This window comes from Gallinula chloropus (assembly GCF_964237585.1).
Source record: "Gallinula chloropus genome assembly, chromosome: 8".
Classification (NCBI taxonomy): Eukaryota; Metazoa; Chordata; class Aves; order Gruiformes; family Rallidae; genus Gallinula; species Gallinula chloropus.
In genome coordinates, this window is record NC_140093.1 from 15,183,171 (window position 1) to 15,202,384 (window position 19,214).

Genomic DNA, 19,214 nt, shown 5'->3' on the forward strand with positions numbered 1-19,214 from the left:
TGGTGAGGTTTCGCAGGATGAGTCTTATGAAACTTGTTGGTGAAGAAGGAAATGCATTCTCTGATACTTAAAATGAGGCTTCAGAAATATTTACTGGAACCAAGACAGAGGTCTCTGTCTCTCCCACAAGCCAGGGGCTAGAGCTTTCATCTGGACCACAGGGACCATGATACAAGCTGTACACCTGGTAAATAATTTGAGAATGTATACAAATTAGAAACACTCCTAAATAAAAGATCAGAAGGTAACTGTCCCAGTGTCAGTACCAATGTCAGAAATGGTGCATTTGCCAAAGATGTGAGAAACCAGAAGAGCAAGTTTTTCAATCTTGTGCTATTTCTCCTGCTGTTGGAGACCACACTTACCACTGGGTTGTCTTAAATACTTGCTTCTGATTGCAAAGAATGGTCTGATACGGCTGCACTTCTGCAGTGTCCCTACCATAAGGAGGGGTCCCTAATCCCTTCCCCTCCTTCCTGAATGAGGTATTCTAGAAGATGAAGACTACCCCACCAGCTTCTCCCAGAAAGAACAAACAAAACCAGTTGATGTGCTGATCTCATCCTGCTGTCTCTCCACTTACTGGCAGAATGCCACTACTGAAGCAGGGAGAGCGGGATGTACTCTGTGCCGTACTCTTCACTGGCTACCAGTCCATCAGAGGACTGACCATCAGGTGAAATCCAGATAAACTTGCATGTTTCAAGAAAAAAATCCCACAACAAAACAGAAAAAAAAATCCAATTCCACAATCAAACCCTGGTATTAGATAACCCCTTTTAGGGTTATATACAAAACTATTTCTTGTCCACTATGTGTTTAGAAAGTAGTGTTTTTCATGTGTGGTTTCAGTTAATTTGATGGCTGTTTGGGTGGAAACAAGCTCTGCACAGTCTGTAGGAAGTCTTCCCTCTTAACATCTCTAGGACTGACTGTATGCCCTCTGATCCTTTCAACTGTATCTTCACTTGAGCAAAAGTCTCCCTGTTCTTTGTTGTGGCTTTTAATATTTCTTTATTGCCCTGCCTGCAGCCTGCAGTCTTCTCTCCCAAAGTCAGTCAGCTGCTCCAAAAGAAAAGGATTAATCTCCCCCTTCCTCTTGATGGTTCCACCTGATCCAGCGATTCTCTTATTAACGCACTGTAACGTGCAAACCAAGAGCAAAATTCAAACCCAGCACTGCACATGACATTTTCCATCACCAACCTGTGCATTCCAGTTTGAACTTTCAACCTTAACATTGCCAACAAAACTGCAAAACCCTCCGCTCCTCAGAAAAACCTTATGTTTAGACTAAGCTCCTTAAAACTCAAGGATGAAGAAGGCTTTTAAAGCTTTCTTCTAGGCTTGTAGCTTTCTTCTCTTGCTCTTTGCCCACCTTCTGCTGCCTTCTCTGGCCAAATTTTCCCTGCTGTCTGACAATACTGACATGTCAGTAGTAATCGTTAGGTAGGAAAGGAGCGGATTCCATTGCAACCTGAGAGCTGATCCAAGCCTTGATCCTGTGATAATCTCCATGTGGGGGAAATGTAAGAATCAGGGCCTTCGTTTTGAGAAACTATTGCTCACTGCAATTCCTTGTCAGTGCAAATAAAGGCTTACTCTTTCAAATTTCTCTCCTACAACTAGCACAAGCTTGTTTTCCTAATACTTAGTAAGTTTCATAGCACAGACATGTAAGTTTCAGCACCAATCCAGGCAGAATATAGATTTCAAAAATGAATAGTCAAGAGTAGTAACAATCAACAGAAATCCAAAAATAACATAACAACCCTGGCAAAATAATTCAGCATTATCTCACTGCTTTTTGATCAAACAAGAAAAGTAAGGACAATGCAGACAAGCCTCATATTTTAGAAATTATTGAGAGAGAACAAACTGACATGTATTTTGCATTCCTTCATTCAGCTTCAGAGAATTTTGTGACTAATTTACTAAAAATTACCAACATTGCTCCTCCATCACTTTCCAACAGTCTTACATGACTTTTAACTGAGCTAAGAAATCAAATAATGCCCACTGCAAGTCAGACAGATTCTCCTGTGATTGTCATGAACACATGCCACCTGCCACACATAAACACTTCATACCTGGTGTCAAATTACAGTGAAATCTTGCTTTGTCTGATTAAAAAAATCCACAACCATTCTTACCAAGTGAATCTCAGTTTATAATTAGTGTCATCCATACTATGATCTAATAATTATCATTATCAATTTAATGACAAAGTGATGCTACATACACCAAGCTAATTTAGCCACAGAGAAGAGAGTGTGGCATTGTATTCTGGTACAGATGTTGAGTACATAAAGACAGAATCTCAAAAAAGACGAATGAAAAGAAATAGAGGTATGAAACATGTAATTGGCAGACTGGCATAGCCAAGAGAGGTGTGATACAGGCAAAAAGCAGGAAAAAAAGTTTGCAGGGAAAAAACTCCAACAAGATATTCTACCTAAACTTTATTTATACTTTAAGTTATATATTATAAAAATAATGTGCCTAAAAGCGCTTAAGAGAATCTGTATCGTGGTGCCCCATGGTGAAAGCCTGCAAGCTTTTCTTTCTCTTAACAGCTTGGTAGTTCAGCCACTACACATACATGTTGTCATTAGTGCAGCCAGCTAAATGTTACATTGCTCATTGCTGTAACTGTGATTTTTCACTTAAATATTTGTTTAACAGTCTCATATAGGCATTTAACAGTTATATCACAAACCTGCTGAAAGCCCACCTATCTATTTTACCTTCTGTCCTGTTTGAAGAAAACACAGTTAAGAGAAAGTTCTGCCAGATTTCTGCAGTAGTGGTCTGCTTTAATGGAAAAATTTACTTAGGTACTACATACCATCTGCCTTGGGCAGTCCAGCAAGATAAAGCTTCCAAAAGAAAAATTACCTTCTATCATGGGTATTTTAACCCCAGAATGGAAAACCTGAAGATAGCAGTGGGATAAAACTCTTGACAGAAGAAACTACAAAAGCTTCAGGGTTCCTCTAGAAAAGAGAAAGGGAGCAGTTTTGAAACACAGTGGGCAAAATAAAAGGTTTTGTACTCCAGCTGAGAGTATATTTCTTAAGCACTCAATAATTTGCCTTCCTCCTGATTTCAAAAACAGACATTCTGCAGACAGGATAAAAATGGTAGTGCTGCATCTATTTTGTTTTCAGCCCATTAGAGCTTATAAACGTTCACCTGAGAATGACCTTCCCTACACCACCGCAAGGCTGGCCCACAGACAATTCAGAAGAATAAGGTGCTACAAAATCAACTAATCAGGCAAACAGAACTGCAATTTCTAAATAAATGGAAACTCTGATGGCAAAAGAAGTCACAACTTTGTGGGGAAAAAATAATTCTGGTTCCATGAGGTTTTCTGTTTGGTTTGGTTTTGAGATTCCTCACGATGCCCAATTCCTGCTTCCTATAAACCAGCAGGTAATAACTGTTACTTCAGCATCGTAACCCCATGTCGATATGGCCACAAGGTTCTAGCTGTAGTAGCTTGAAGGACCAAGGCTTAAAAACAGTTACCTGTTGTGTAACAAGCACAAGATTAATATTTATAAACAGAACCTGAACAAAATCAACTTTCAGCATTTGGCAAGTCTTAAAATACCATTTGCCAAGAGAGGCATCTAGATAACTAGTTTCTGGAGAACACAATAATTCATAAACCGTATGGATTCAGAAATACTATCTCACACCTCAGATCATTCAAGCACTTGTTATTAAGGCCACTCATATACATAAGTGTTTACCGATTTTGTGTGTTGAAATGTGAACTGCCATGAACTTAAACATAGCTTTTAAACACCCAGTCCCTTTATGCACTGCATACAGGTTTCCTGAGCAGCAGAATAGGAAAAGGCAATAGATGTAGGCAAGCTTAGAGCCGCTGTTAGCAAATTTATGCACAGAAAACTTATTTGAATTCTGAAGCAGATTCAGAAAGCTTTGTGGCATCATTTAGGTAGAGTGGTCAGTAAAGAGAAGAGCTGACACCCATCACCCATGCTACAGTACTCTAGAGAAAGGAAGTGCTAAGGAGGAGAAACAACTGTTTCTCCCTTCAGCTAGCAGGAGGTAGAATATTTTATTTATCATATACCTTCTAGAAATGCATGGCACTTAAAGAAGCCCTGAACAAAGTCCATACTCAAAACATGTTAGATATCCCCAAAACACCTTCTCCCTTGGCAAAAATGGTGTTTTGTAACTCTTTCTTATCTTCATCCAACATAAAGCACTCACAGAGACATCTAAACTGGGACACAGACAGCTCCCCTTTAGTTCGGACTGGGAAGTGCAAGGGACTGTGGGAAGAAATGAAGTTTGGATTGTGTCAGTGTAAAAAAAATATAGCACATTTCAAAGTAATTACAACATTTAATTTTCAAATGCTGTATTATTTCATCATCAATAATAAGAGAAGGAATTCTTCTACCTCTAGGCTTAACCAACAGTCTCGTCCAACTGTTGGTATTAAAGTACTAGTAATGCAAATTCTCCCATCCCACCTCAACTTGCCAGGCCTTCCCACTTACAGAGGAGTTTTCTTTCTCTTCAGTAAAGATGAAATCTCTCTTAAGCAAGTTTCCCAAGATCTCCCTATCTGGCTTTTCTTTTACAAGCTGTCACAGTAGAAGGATTAGGTTCTAGTTGTTAACCCATTCCCAAGCCATGTGGAAGTCACACATTTCAGGTCTCTCCTGGAGAAATTTCACAATAGAAAGAACCACGAAGAACCGATCTGTAAAATCCCCTATGTGTGGAGAGCTACCAGTCCTTCTAAACACGGAGTGGGGAAAATGAGGAAAACAATAAAACCCCCTTTCAGGATAGTTTTCTTCTGAAAGCCACTAAGATCCAGATCTAGCTAAAGGCTCTGTCAAGACGGAAGACTCAAACATCATGTAACTAATGGCAAGGAAGGAATTCTTGTCTCTTACTTTGTTGGTTTAGAAGGTATGAAAAGTTAAACACTAAGGCATGCCCCAGTAAAGTCATTAGCTTGCACAGCTCTAACCCCCCCACCTCTTCTTGACAGAAAAAGCATCTTAAACCAAATCCTCTTCTACATACGAAGAAACTCTTGTTCGATAGCAGACCCATATGCAGTTACAGACTTCTTTTGTTCCCTCATAAACCAAACATCTAGTTGTTCTCCACTTGCTAGCTCTCCCTTCCTTTGAAAAGGACTTACAGACTGTCAGGACTCTTGTGTTTTGCAATGAATGGATACGATTCCTTTATCAAATACTAGTTTCCTTCAATTTCCATCTCCTGAAACACCTGTATAGCAAGACAAGTACCTTAATCCAAATCTCTCTTCCATCCTGCTGCTACAAGGCAGCAGGTTATATTTTTGTAGTGTTATTTGAATAGCAGGGAAGGAAAGAGACAGGACATTATCTCTGAAGACATTAAATCAGGCACTTGAAATTTTAATGGAAAAAAAACAAGCTTAAACTGAAATTATGACATAATCAAAATGAACACGGTACTCACAGAAACTATAGCAGCAGCAACAAAAAAATTCTATCTTCCACTGCAAGAGCCAGCAAAAGCACAAGCTGCTTAGCCAACATCAACACACACTAACCTGCTCACAAGAAGTCTTGTGGGTCCGAGGCCTCAGGCAGCCACAGCTGCCCTTGACCACCGGGTCCTCTAGGAGCCCAAACAGATACTAACAGGTTCTATGAACACAGAGGCTGACACTAAAGCTTTTCACTCCTGCAAACCCGTTACCAATCAGCCAGCTGCACTCAGTGCTTTCAGCTGTGACCAGTTTAAAGTTGTACCTTCGGGCTCAAGGCTGGTGTGCTCTCTCCCTGCTGCAGTTTCTGAAACTGTGACTTCAAACTAGAACTGCAGACAGATGGACACATGACCCGTGCTGCGTTTGATGCTGTATTAGTAAGAGATGATGCTATAACATTCAAATACAAGTCCCAGGCTTGTAATTCTCCTTAATTTGGTAGTAATCTTCAGCAATCAAGTAACTGAGATGTCCATGTGGAACCGGTGTCTGACAGGAGGTCTCCACAGACCACCCGCACGGTGTGTGTCCTGTGCTGGCACCACGGGCTCCGCTACCACGGAACGGTTCCAGAGCGGGCGGTAACGCACCAGGGGAAGCACAGAGGTGGCAAGGGCACAGCTCTCGGGAAAGCGAAGGAAGCAAACTACCAGAATAAAAGACAAAGAAAACGGAAGAAAAATTACATTTTCGAAAGGCCAGACCCGGTGTGTGTGTGAGAGGGATCTGGGTCAGGGACGGGATCGCTCATTCGCATCGAGACCAAGGTCTGCACTCTTCAGCACCACAGCGCTGCGTTGTGCTCCTCCTGCAGCCATGGCTGCCCGAGGCCAACGGCAGACCTCTGCCCGAGCCCATCCCTGCAGACACCCGGCAGCGCCAGCTCCGCGCCGGGCCGCGCCACGCCGGTGGCTGCCGGCCCCGCGCCGCCCCTGCCGGGCACTGCGGCACCGGAGCTCCCCGCGCGCCCCCTGGACCAAGGTGATGACACGTTGCTCAGGGAAGCTCCCTGCCGGCTGCTCTGCGCCCACCGAGCTGCTCCCGCTGCCCCCTTCCCCCTGCAGGTAGCAGCCCCCCCACCAGCTCCCCCGTCCTCCCGGCGGACGCCCCGCCCGTCTGCCCCGAGGCGGTGTCCACAGCTCCCTCCCCGCCCCGCTTTACGACAGCCACCGGTAGCTTTGCGGCTGCCCCGGGTGCCGTACGGCGAGCCGGTGTCCTCCGCGAGCTCAGCCCGGCGATCGCCAGTGCGCGGGGCTGGGGCAGCCATGGTGAGTGCGGGTCGGGTTCCGGCCCGGTCGGGGCTCGTCGTAGGAGCCTGGGGGTGTTTCTGTCTGGGCTGGCAGCCCCCAAGCTCTTCCCCAGGCCGAGGAGCTCAGCCTGCCCTCAGCCTGCCCGTGGTGTCGGCGAGCCCGGTGCCCTGGGCCGCGCGGGGAGGGCTGTTTCCCGCACAGGCCGCGGCGGGGTTGTTCGCTCCTGCCTCGGCCCCGGTGCCTGCGGGGCTAAAGCGGGGCCGCCGAGCGGGACGGTGCTGCCGGGCCGCCCCCCCCCCCCGGCACCGCCGCCAGCAGCAGCTGCTTTGCCGGGCCCCTGCAGGCACCTGGAGCGGCGTGCCCGGAGTAATCTGCGTTGTGACCGCATCAGCCCGTGTCGGGTGCCCAACACGCACGCGAGTCCGACCCGCTGCAGCAGTTGCCGGGTGGGCTTTGTGCCTTTTCCTGGGGTAAACAAATACTTTTATGTCTTCCCTGTGTAGGCCAGTACTATGGTGGCGGTCGGCCTGACCATAGCGGCAGCTGGATTTGCAGGTTTGTAGATGGTGGGAGGACACTGAACACCCTGGTCGTACTTACCCCTGCCTGCTTCAGTACTGATGAATTCTAAAGTAGTTTAATAGCTGGTAGGGGATGCTCGTTTGGGAGAGCATGTATTGAGAAGCATGGCTGTAATTAAAGATTGAAGTTACTGCTTTTTATGGCCCCAAAAAGTTCGTTCCACATTCTAACCACAAGTTGTGAGTTGCACAGAATTGCTGAAATGTTATAAAACTTTATACTTGGCCTTGTTCAATGTGGATTTCTTTAAGGTCGTTATGCACTAAAAGCTATGAAGCAAATGACGCCACAAGTACAACAAGCACTTCAGAATCTACCAAAATCTGTAAGTTTTTGTTTTTATCTGTAGCATCACTTAATCTAAAAGTTTACTTGGTGAAATAATTGCAGGCTATTGTTGCTGTGTGGCATTGTGATATTTTCTTCTAATACTAAACAAAACGGTCAGTGACAACAGAATTAATCTCGGGGGTTTTTGGTGAAAACTTCTTTAGGCAAGTTTAAGTGCTCAGATAATGGTACTCTACTACAACTGAATTTCCTGCTCTAAGTGCAAAAGAAGCTTTGCAGTACTGCAGAATAAAAGCTTAGCGGCTACTAAAGCAATGATGAGTTGTTTTCATTAGTAAAGTGGCTTTTAAACTAAGACATTTTCTCTTTCAGGCCTTCAGTGGTTATTACAGAGGTGGATTTGAACCCAAAATGACTAAACGTGAAGCAGCTTTAATTCTAGGAGTGAGGTAAAAGGAGGCTACAGTGTTACCTAGTTGCTGTTCTGGTCTGAAAAGGACGTAATACTCAGTGCTTAAGACTGTCCCAGCTACCCTGGGAATGTCCCTGCTAAGTCAGGAAATAGGAAGCGACCTGTCAGGGTTTTCTGCACTTACTTAACTGGTAGTGTTTGCTGCATGTTAGCTGAGAGGTAACTCTAGCTGCACTCCCATCCAGGGGCAAATTCCCAGCCTTTTGAAGAGCCACGTGCAGGTCCCAGTAATAGCCATTTTCAGGCAGCATTGGGGTTTGCATACAAACAGTTTGTTGTTTGTTTGCTTTTAAATAAACCAAGAGCAAACTTGATTTTTTTTTCCCCTCCAGCCCTTAGGGAGTTGTCCCAGTAAAAATGTTACAACATAGTGCTGTTTGCTTTGAACATCCTCTGCCATATTAGACTGTAACAGTACTTTGGGAAACCTTAGAAACCCTCTCCAGGACTTGCACGCTATGTATCAGTGATAGGAAAAGAAAAACATACGTGTAAGCCAAAGAGTTTATGGATAAGACAGTGCTTCCTGGTTCTAAGACATCTTTTAAAGGTGGTGGTGGGGGGGTATGAAGTACCCTTAAGTCAGTTTTCTTTCTCTTTTGAAGCCCTACAGCCAACAGAAGTAAAATTAGAGAAGCTCACAGACGGATTATGCTTCTGAATCATCCAGACAAAGGTAAGTAAATTAAGTCACGCTAATTAACATATGGTTTTAATACAGATAAGGTGAACTGCGTATGGTAGAAGTGACTGCCTCAGCTACTAAAAACCACAAGAACCCAGAAAACTAGAGGGAAAACAAATTTTAGGCTGCCTTCAGTCTTAATGGTTTTGGAACACATTTTTGTGTTTTAATGCTCCAGCAGGTCAAGTTGTTAACTTGCTCTGTCTTCTGTGCATATCAGATTAAAGTATGATTTAAGAGAGACTTAAAATGGCCTTAATTTTAGGTAAAGACCAGAGTATATTTGCGTGCTTTGTGGTCCATGGGAGTTTGTTTCATTTGAAGGCATTGGGAACTCCTTGTAAATGGCAGGCATCGAGCCTTCTGTCTGCTGAAGCCATCAAAATATGAACTGTTTCTGTTCATAGTGCTCTGAAAGCTCAAAATCTAGCTAAGCTTCATGTTAATTACTCCAGGCATCTGTACCTGTCTTAAGTTCTGTTGGCTTTGTTGTCTCAGCATCATGTGTTAGTTCTTGGCATTTAACGCTTTAAACCCTCACATGAAAGGTAAAAGGGCTTTACTTGTATGCACCAAAACCCAGAATAATCCATGGGACGTGCCTTCTGTGGATAGTACCTAGCAGAAGTTAACAACTCCAAAATTAACTTCAGCGATATATGCAGAACCAGAACAACTGCGAGGAGCACTTCACGTTGTTGTAAAGAAGTTATCTAAGCTACTGGAGAGTACTTGTACTATACCAGTAAATGCTGTAGGCACTGCAGCTCTTCACACCTCACGGGCAGTTTCAGTGCATTTACATTGTGGAGTCTTCTTTTGGTACCTTTGTAAGTCATTTCTGCATTCTGTGTAAAAACTGAACCAGCCCATTGGTACTGCAGCAGTTCTGGTGCTGGCCTTCACCTGGAGGGGAGGTTTATCTGCAGGCTTCTCGGTTCAACACTTCTGTAGTCACAGCAACCTCTGTGCCAAGTCACTAGTGATCAGGTCGTTTATGACTGATGAAACTGGAGATGAAAGAAACCGCTTTGGGAAACTAAAGGCAACCTAAGAGGAATGAGCTGCCTGCACTTAGCTACTGCAGTGACTGTACGTGGAAGCTTGCACACTTTCAGTCACAATGCAGCCTGTTCTTTAACTGAGTAACTGTCAGACCACACTTGCTTTCTTCCTGTGTGCTTGTGTCATTGTTAACAACACAGAAATTGCTTATCTGATGTGACATGAGGTTATCTTTCTTCTAGGTGGTTCCCCATATGTAGCAGCCAAAATCAATGAGGCTAAAGATCTACTGGAAGATCAAGCTAAAAAATGAATGAGAGAGAGAATCAGTCTGTGCAAATGATTATTTTTGATAAATGGTTTAAGAAAAGCTCTAATGTCAGTCTTTGACTTAATATAAATGAAGCTGGAAATATGAATCCAGGAGGTACCTCTCCCCTCTCAGCCACTTTTTTTGAGAAATGTGTGAGGGAGCAAGGCTTAAAGGTTTGTGTTTGTTTTCATAGCTGTTCTTAAGCAGCAAAAACCTGCCACTCATAAGTATTTTCAGTGTAAAAGAGTAATAACTTGGCTTGGCCAATGCATGCTACCACATACAGGCAGGCTCACATGCTGTTCCCTGACTTCTGTTAAACTAGCTGTTTGAAGTTCATGCTGCTGATCTTCCATATGCCAAAGGTAGGGGAGGGGGTGGACAAAGTCAAGAGAATTTATTTGATGGTAAGAACTGGGACAGGTGTGTGGTTGTCTCTGACTGAAGAAATAAAGTACAGGAAACAACATACACAGTTGTCTTTGCCTTGTGAAAAACAAGGTTGGTTGAGCTTCTTGTGTTGCTGGTGGGTCTGGACTGTCCTGGATTTCTTTTTAGTAATTCTCAGTTTTTAATGGATTTTATAGCATTTAATAAATCCCACATTTATAAGTAATGTAGTTTTATATGTTACCTTACACTCCAGAGTTTGAATTCACATAATAAGGTTTGCATTTGTAGTAACTAGGCAGCAGGAGCTCCTTACGTAGACTGTGGAAGATACCTGAGCTGGATTTGTCACCCTGCCCACAGCCCAGGAAACCCCAGCAGGACTCTGTAAGTATCTGAATGAGGGCCCAGGAGTTGTGTCAGTCTTTGTGCAACCACAGTAAGACTGCTGTACAGCACATGGAAGATTTAACACCCAGCAGTTTATAAATACAGCGGGTTGCAGGGCTTTCATTTTTCCAGAACTAACAAGCCTCTACTTCATGGTAACATTAAGTAGTCTGACATCATCAGTGTGAACACTGCCTGCTTCGTCAGTGTGTTTTGGAAGACCACTTACATTACCAGGCCACCACTACTCCATGCCTTCAGGAGAGTAATGATCAGTAATGAGATGAAATGGAGAACATTTGGCTTTACTAGGGAACTTGAAGTGTTGTGGAAACCCCAGCTGGACCACAGCCATGCAGCAGTACCAGAGTTCACCCATTTCAAGCCACACACAGAATGTTAAGGTACTTGCCTGCTTCCCTGCACTCTATAACTTAGTGCTCTTTTCTTCCCCAATTCTTTCGATTTTCTCCACACTGGCATCTGCCTTATCAGTTGAGATGTTTGTGCACATTTCAGTGGTAACAATGTATCTGTTTGTTCTCCAGTAGGGAACATTGTCAGTGAGTGTCAACACTTAAGTCATATTAAAAATTGCACGTCCTTAAAGGAAATACATACCCAAAGCGAGTTGGTACAGCTCTTCCAGAGCTCTGTCAGGTAGAGCAGCTGGAGGCACAGGTGCTTCATGTCACTGTTGTCCTCACTTCTGATGAACTCAGGTAAGGCAGAATTTTCTTCATTCAAGCCAGCACAACTTCAGCACTACACTTGGCTGACTTCTCACACCATCACTTGCTGCCCAGCTGTTTTCCCATACCTGGGTTCTGCTTCACTGCTCTGGCTCATGTACCTGAAAAGATGGGTTAGTGTGTCACAATCCTCACATCAGGCAAAACCTATGTCTGTAGTAATTCCTAGATATGTTAGTCAGTTAGGTGATTCTCCAAGTCAAGTCTGGTTTTAGACTCGAGTGATGTTTTACGTCATCACCTTAAAGAATAGAAGATTAGCATGTTAGAAGACTCTTGTGAAAGAGTTAAAGGTTCAAGCTGCCTTGCAGTAAGCTTCAATTGTTAGTGGTAACAGCTTGAAAACCTTAAAGTCAATAGTAATTTAAATTTGATAGAAACAGTCAACAGATGGAAGATCAAAGTTTATTTTCTTTTACTACCAGCATACAAAAAAAACATATTGCACATCAAACAACCAAAACAAAAATAAAAATACTCTACTGAGGACTAACATATGTAGTTTATACAGAATAAACTTTCTGGAAATTGATCTTTTCAGTAGTTCAGGTTATGTCTTAATGGACATGACTAATTCAGCTTAGTGTTAACTAAAGCTATGTTTGATTTTTAAATACTGTACAGTTTAATAAATAAACCAAACAAAGCCTCAATGTAGAACAGTCACTGCCAATGTCACCCAGTATCCCTGCAGATTATGAGAATTTAACAAATGTATTCCAGTGGTCTGCAGATTTTTCCTCTACATACAGCATTTAAAAAACATGTATTAAAACAGACCAGTTTCCAGACTAAACTAATGGAGAAATTACATTTCAGTGCAAAATATTTTAGACTGCATTTCTTTCTAGTATTCCTCAGGTGAAGAAGTGGTTGCATATTATTAAAAATGTAACAAAAGCAGCTAATGCTTTCATAAAGAGTATTATGTTAGGGATCCCCCTCACATCTTTGCCATATTTTGAAAACAAAATAACATTTCCTATAGCCAGCAATTTTGTTTATTTAAATGTTACATATACTATCTCAAGGCACATCTGATGATATATTTATAACACAGTAGGTGTCAAAGTATGTTTAACATATGATTTCTTCAGGATCCCTCCCCTTTCTGTATTCCAAAATGGAGGAACTGAAAGTGCGGTGTCAAGACTGGCGATCCATATTCTATCTTTGGCAAGCTTATACAAGCACTATTTTAAATGTAATGTAAAAGAACTGTAAACTAGGAACTTCAGTTTATGAAACACCATTCAGCACTGCTTCTTCCTGATTATTTCCATCTTCTTGAACAGTGACCTTCTTTTCATCAGGACTATGCTGCAGTTTAGAAGGCTCATCCCCAGAAGTTGTAGCAGGACCATTCACTGCCTTTTCAGAAGGGCTGTTTTCATCAATTGCGTCTTTTGCCTGGCAAAAACAGGACCAAGAGAACATTAAAATTCAGTAGAAAGACGTAGGATGATCTGAACTTCCACCTGGCTCACACAGGAAGCACCTTGTGTCTCTGTGTCGGTATCACTTGCAGCACACTACATGACTTCTCATTTATAGGACACTTCTGTATTGGACACTCGGAGGAAAGCACACCAAGGTAACCCTGAGACAGTGTACCCCAGATGTTTTCTGTCACAATTTCAACTGGACTGAGCCAATGAAGTATGTTAAGATTAGATTTTGTTAGTCATAGAACCATGGAGCCTTCATACTTCGCTCAACTCAGACATAACTTGGGGGGACCAAACTTTAGTCCAGAGTGAAGGAATTCTCCTGTATTCAGTTCTAAGTGTGTAATGTCACTGATCCTTTAAGGAGAAGAGTTTGAGTTTACCATCTTGGTAACGTTAATTCTTTGTAAAATAGTTGTCTGAGCCACTAAACATGCTACCTAGTATCCTGTGTTTCCAAAGGGTTTTCAGGATTAGTTCTCAACTCATCTATGGATCATCTTCACTTTATGTAATGCTACATTAGGAAGTGTAATATTTTAAAATGTGTAGAGCCTGCACTGGGTGTTACACTGGTCCCTGAAGCCTGCAACGACAGCATTGCTCTGGGCCATGCTTGCTTTTATGATTTATTCCTGAACTCACAATGCCTTTGTAGCCAGATGAGGGCAATCTAAAGGGAGCGTTCCTGTATCGCCTGGCTGCAAGGGAAGAAGAAAGGTAAACAAGCAGTACAAGAAATCTTACCGTTTCTTTCTTGGTTTTGGCTAGCGTCTCCTTGGGAGGGTTTCTCTGTCTACTTTGAGATTCAGCTCGTGATATATAATCAGCTACGGTTACTGTTCAAGGAAAAAAAGTTACAGTGATGCTCACATCAGAATTCTAATTCAGCATTAAGTTAACAGGTCTTTTTGTACAAGTTAGGATAAAACTGGGAGACTTCTCACAAAAGGCCTTCACGCTTACAGGTATAGACTACAGAGCAAGGGTCAGTTTGCTTCTGTTAAATGCAATTTAATTTTCACTAAAATCAGCAGTAACATGTCTATCTGAGGGTGACCTAACTGTAAATTTTATTGGAAAGTAAGGGCTTTTGGTTCTGGGTTTGAAGAGATCAGACTGCAGGCTCTTTAACCTACATGCTCTGTCACTGGGGTTTTACTGTCTTAAGCGAATGAAGGTAAGTTAAATGAACCGACCCGGGGAGGTTCAGAGTACGGCGTCACTTACGATAAAGCAGGATTCAAATCTGTTACTTCAGGAAACAATTGGCAAGAGAACTCACCCTCCTCCTGGTATTCAAAATACAATCCTCAGAGTTAACTCGGGCTTGCGAGAGGTGGATTAACTGTGGTGTGTGTACAGACACTGGCAGCAGCTCTGTACGAGCAGGCCCGACCTCAAAAGCAGGACGGCGTGTTTGCACTGTTACAGCTACACTTACTGGATGCTGGCCAGGGGTTTTCTGACCTCTTTTCTTCTTACCACCTCAGCACATGTTCTTGTGGCCTGGCTTTGTCTTATCCTGCCCTCTCGTAACCACACCAACTGAGAGTCAGTTCTATCTTTAGAACAGATAGCACTACAAATTTAAATACACACTTGTCTTGGAGGAGCTAAAAGCACATCAGGGTCAGCAAGCATTATTATATTTAGTACATCATGCATTCAGGTGAACTATTCTGGATTCAGGATTGATTGTGGATGAAACCTGCATCAGGAGGGGAAGTACAGCACAGGAATTTTCTGTCAAGGTAATGGGACCTCTATCAGCCAGGTCCTTGCATTAACTGTCAAGACCAAGAGAGTTTTTGCACCAGGAGAATTACTTCTTTGAAATGAGGTTCTATGCCCAGCTTCTCTCATGTAAAGATGGAGCATGTTTTATGCACACAGTGTAAGGCTCCTACGTACCCGAGTCATGGAGCTGTATTATTTACAGTGCTGTACATGACTCAGGTATGTTGTTGGGGGAGGAGTTCCTTCTGTCATCATTCCACTTGCTAATCACGAGACTCAATTATTACAGCACTTTTCACAAAGGTGGTGTAACTACCCATGCTCTTACTGTATGTTACAATACTCATTATGCAAACTCAACCTGGTGTCTTGAACAAAGGCACCAACAGGAAAACACCTGAGAAATCTTGTTTGGGAAAATTTGGTTTGTTTTTAATACTTCGATTTGAAAGAAAAATACTAAAGCATTTAGAGATATGACCAACATCTTCCTGTTGCAGTTTTCTTGGAAGTCAAAACTAAAATCCTTCTTTATGGCTTCCTCCTGTTTATAAACAAACTCCTGTCACTGTTACAGAACCGGAACACTGAGAAGTAACCGGTTGCTTTGGGTTTGGGGTTTCCTGAGAAGGGCAGGGAAATCTTAATTAGTGGAATGCAGCACCTTTTTCCTTCTTAAACACTGCGGAAGCCCCACAGATAGAAGGCAGGAAAATATGGGTGAAATTTTCAGCCTGTCATCTAGACCTCCTGTTTCCTGTGACTACCTTACACCATGTACGTACAAACACTTTCCAAACAGGGCAGGGTACTGAAAGTGAGCTAGTTCACCTTGAATATTTCAAGTGTTAGTACACACAAAAGAAATGCAACAAGCCACAACAACAAAAAAATTGGGAACATGCAATTTCATTTAAATTCCTCCTCCTCCCCACCCTCAATTTGTAGATGACTTGCAAATACCCACAAAAGCCGAGGACTGACAGCAGCAGTTTGCTACAGGCAGGCGGGCTGGCAGATGCCAGGCGAGTCCCCTCAGCGCACTGCCAGGGTACCCACATCCTGCCATTCCAACTCGGCTTCTCAGCCAGCGCCCAAGGGTTGTGCCACATTCAGTGCAAGTGCACAGATGCAAGTGGGTGCAGATGATGAACCTTCACGTTTGTCTTGATCCTGGACCACTGGAGTCAACAGGCGTTTGGCTATTGACTTCAGTGAGAACGGGATCAGAAGCGAAACTCTATGTCCAAGCAAAGAGTTATAAATTAGTTTCATTAGACAGATTAAGTAGTTTTATAAATTCTCCTAGGAGAAGAAATATTTTTTATCTTTATCTAGTAGTCTTATTAGTTACCGAGTAACCTTTGGTATTATGCAGCTATATGTAAAACAGCAGACACAACATTCTCTCATGCTTTTGACCTGAAATTACCCACAGCTCCACTCGAATTACCTGGCTGTCTATCTTCTGCCTGACCCCTGAAGCGACGCCTGCGGCTACGATTGCGTCGCTGGGGTTTTTTGTCACTATCATCTGCAATTGCAAAGTTTACCATGAACTATTTCTGGTGATTAAATAAATTCTTCATCAGTTTCAGCATGGGGCATTTAAAATCGCTTCTGTTAAAGAGACAGGCTAAATAAGACAGACTGAAAGATAAACATAATTTTATACTGAAAGCACAGACAACAATGCAACAACTGGACTTTACGTTTTTTTCTTGGCTCATTAAAACATTTAGGCATATGCTTAATGACCTCAGATTTCATTTATTAAATAAGTAACCATGTGTCAAATTTTAGCCACATAACCCATGAAAGAAGAGGCTGTTTTCAACATATTAAGTAACAGATTAATTCTTGTCCCAGTGAGTATCAGGAGAATTTACTGAGGGAAAGTACTTAAGCAGAAGCTGGATAGAGACAAATTAACAGCCACTTAAGTAGCTTTCCTACACTGAGACTGAGGTTACAAGAAGAACAGAATGCTGATCCAGCAGTACTAACAGGAAACAACAATTCGTCTTTGGTGTCTCCATCAAACAGTTTTTACAAAAGAGGTGTGAGAAAATACTGGCATAGCTCAGTTAAAAGGAGCTTTCATGGCAGAGCCATGAAGGAAGTCTCTCTTTAATCAGACAGCAACCTTTAACAGAACAACGATTCATTGCTAACAGACACAAACAAGTGTTTCACTACACTTACACAGACAACACATTTTTTCCTTCACTTGCTCATCCAGCTGTTTACATACCTAAACCATTCTCATTAACAGAAGCTGTATCAGACTCTGTCATCCCATCCATAAGAACAGCATCTTCGTCAGTCCTTCGCCGGCGTGACCTCCTGCGACGGTTACTACTGTGGTGAGATTCACTGGCGTCGGTATCCACAGTCTGGTCTGACTCTGTGTTATCCAGCAAGCTGTACGGGTTGCTGTCCGGATCTTTAAGCACTAAACAAACCGAAAGTTTCCATCTCAGACACTGACATTCAATTTCATTTCCAGGCTGACTTACTAAGAGGTACATACACAGTACACAGAACGACAGTACTTTATGATCTCACACCGGTTCCTCTCTGACTCCAATCCAACAGGAAGTGTACTGATGCACCACAACAGGCACTCGTATTATTTCATCAAAAAAGCTTCCTGAATTAATTTAGAACTTCTACTCAAAACTGCCAAATGCATGAAGTACACCTTTCCCTTTACAGCAGCACAGGACTTCTCACACTAGCAATGTCTTACGAATTAACACAGGCAAATTTTGACAAAACAAGGTCGTTTCCACCCTATGATTTCTCCTCCCATTCTGCAACTAAGCACAGGCTTAACTGAGAAGGCAGCAGATAGGAACGTGCCAAAGGCTTAAAAACTTTCTAACACCATTGTTATTTGTGTGTGTCTAGTGGAGGAAGGAAATGAAGGTCACCATGAGCACAGTAGATGACAAGAATCTATCTGATAAGAATCTATCTTCTACGTTGACACCCCATCATATAAGAAGTAAATGTAAAAATGGAGTATTTTGAAACACTTATAGGGAAAAGTGCCAGGAACAAGACCACTAAATTCAAAATGCACCCCGGCAGTACCAGAGCTAATGGATGACTTGCCACCACGAGGTCCACCACGCCCACGCCCTCCAGATACACTACGTCCTCTTCCTCCTGGACGTCGTCTATTGTCACGTTGATGTCTGCCTTCTCGGTCATCTTCTCCTGCCAAGGACCAGTCACTAAGTTCATCTTTTCTCTCAGATTCTGTTTCAGAGGGATTAGAGAGCTCAGAGTTTGTACCTTGTACAAGAAGGAAAAGAAAATTGAAAATGAGTGTGAAATTTGAGATTAAATAGTTTCAGATTCTCACAGTCTTCCAACCAGCATGGCTGGTTACAGAGACACGTATATGTTTTTTATGTATAGGTATAAATAAAAAACTACACCAACATATAAATGTGTATATATTATATACACACATGCTGATATCAAAATATATGCATATAAAATATAGATAGAGCATAAATTTAAGATTTTCAACCTGAGTAAGTTTGTAATAAGCAACATGGGAAATAAGGGCTTCAAGATTACCAAAAGTATAATTTATGTACCCAGATAAACCAAGGATTAAGCAGCATTTCCTCCCTTTGTGTATCCACTGCAGGCATTTGGTGCAGTTTCTAGGCAACTTCTCTGAAATTCCCAAGGACAACTTTATAGCTGATGGCTGTTGCTAAGCAACCTCTTCTGGCTGTTGTAATGCTGCTCCAACAATTTAACTATTTGTGTAAAACACCGTCTGCAGCATCCCAGCATTTGAGCCAACCAAACCCACACGGCCTTTCGCTACTTAAAAATTCAACACCTACTCTCTATTTTAAACACCCAGGATCCCTACTAACTGCTCTGGAGCATTCAGCCCCATATGGTTCTGCCCTGCAGTTCTTCCCATTTTGGGGGGGTGGGGTAGGGAAGTGCAGCACGTTTTCCAAATGAAAGTCTGTGGGTATACGAACCGACTGAACAGCTTCCATCAGGGTCTTGTCAAGTAAAAAATTAAACATTGGCACCATCATCAAAACAAACCAGACCCCCATGGCACGATCCTGGAAGCTACAGTCAGTGGCAGGCTATAAAACCACTAAGATGAAGAATTTGTCCAGTTTTGTAACAGAAGTAAGCTACATGTAGATGATGAAGAGTAATTTGCCACATGGAACACATACTTTCCCTGTCCTGGTTACAGGAGCCCCTGTTTCTCTGTGAAATAAGCCTATATTGAAAGGCAGACTGCCTCTGCTTAGGGAGCTGCTGGTGAGTGGAAGGGCATGTGCACACCTCTAGGGAA

The 19,214-nt window shown here is 42.6% G+C and overlaps 2 protein-coding genes across 7 annotated transcripts in view; one reads left to right on the forward strand and one right to left on the reverse strand.

The window, feature by feature from the left end:
- Positions 1-6,748: 6,748 nt before the first annotated feature.
- DNAJC19 (DnaJ heat shock protein family (Hsp40) member C19) lies at positions 6,749-10,753 on the forward strand. 3 transcript variants are annotated; one of them, XM_084267368.1, is made up of 6 exons: positions 6,749-6,813; positions 7,299-7,350; positions 7,629-7,702; positions 8,041-8,117; positions 8,746-8,816; positions 10,073-10,753. In XM_084267368.1, exons 1-6 carry the CDS (start codon positions 6,811-6,813, stop codon positions 10,141-10,143), a joined length of 348 nt encoding a protein of 115 aa, XP_084123494.1. In that variant the 5' UTR covers positions 6,749-6,810; the 3' UTR covers positions 10,144-10,753. The 3 variants fall into 3 exon arrangements, with proteins under 3 accessions (XP_084123494.1, XP_084123496.1, XP_084123495.1); XM_084267370.1 differs by lacking the exon at positions 7,299-7,350 and having other exon boundaries at positions 6,793-6,813; XM_084267369.1 differs by lacking the exon at positions 6,749-6,813 and having other exon boundaries at positions 7,299-7,361.
- Positions 10,754-12,062: 1,309 nt separating this feature from the next.
- The window catches only part of FXR1 (FMR1 autosomal homolog 1), a 33,618-nt gene continuing 26,466 nt past the window's right edge, over positions 12,063-19,214 (reverse strand). The window contains exons 13-17 of one of the 4 annotated variants that reach the window (XM_084267495.1): positions 17,984-18,166; positions 17,118-17,318; positions 16,317-16,397; positions 13,871-13,962; positions 12,063-13,085 (exon numbers count right to left, since the gene is read on the reverse strand). In XM_084267495.1, the coding sequence (XP_084123621.1) occupies positions 12,915-13,085; positions 13,871-13,962; positions 16,317-16,397; positions 17,118-17,318; positions 17,984-18,166 (728 nt within the window). In that variant the 3' untranslated portion in view covers positions 12,063-12,914. Of the gene's footprint in view, positions 13,086-13,870; positions 13,963-16,316; positions 16,398-17,117; positions 17,319-17,962; positions 18,167-19,214 lie in introns of all 4 variants that reach the window. The other 3 variants (XM_084267496.1, XM_084267494.1, XM_084267497.1) reach the window with 3 other exon arrangements.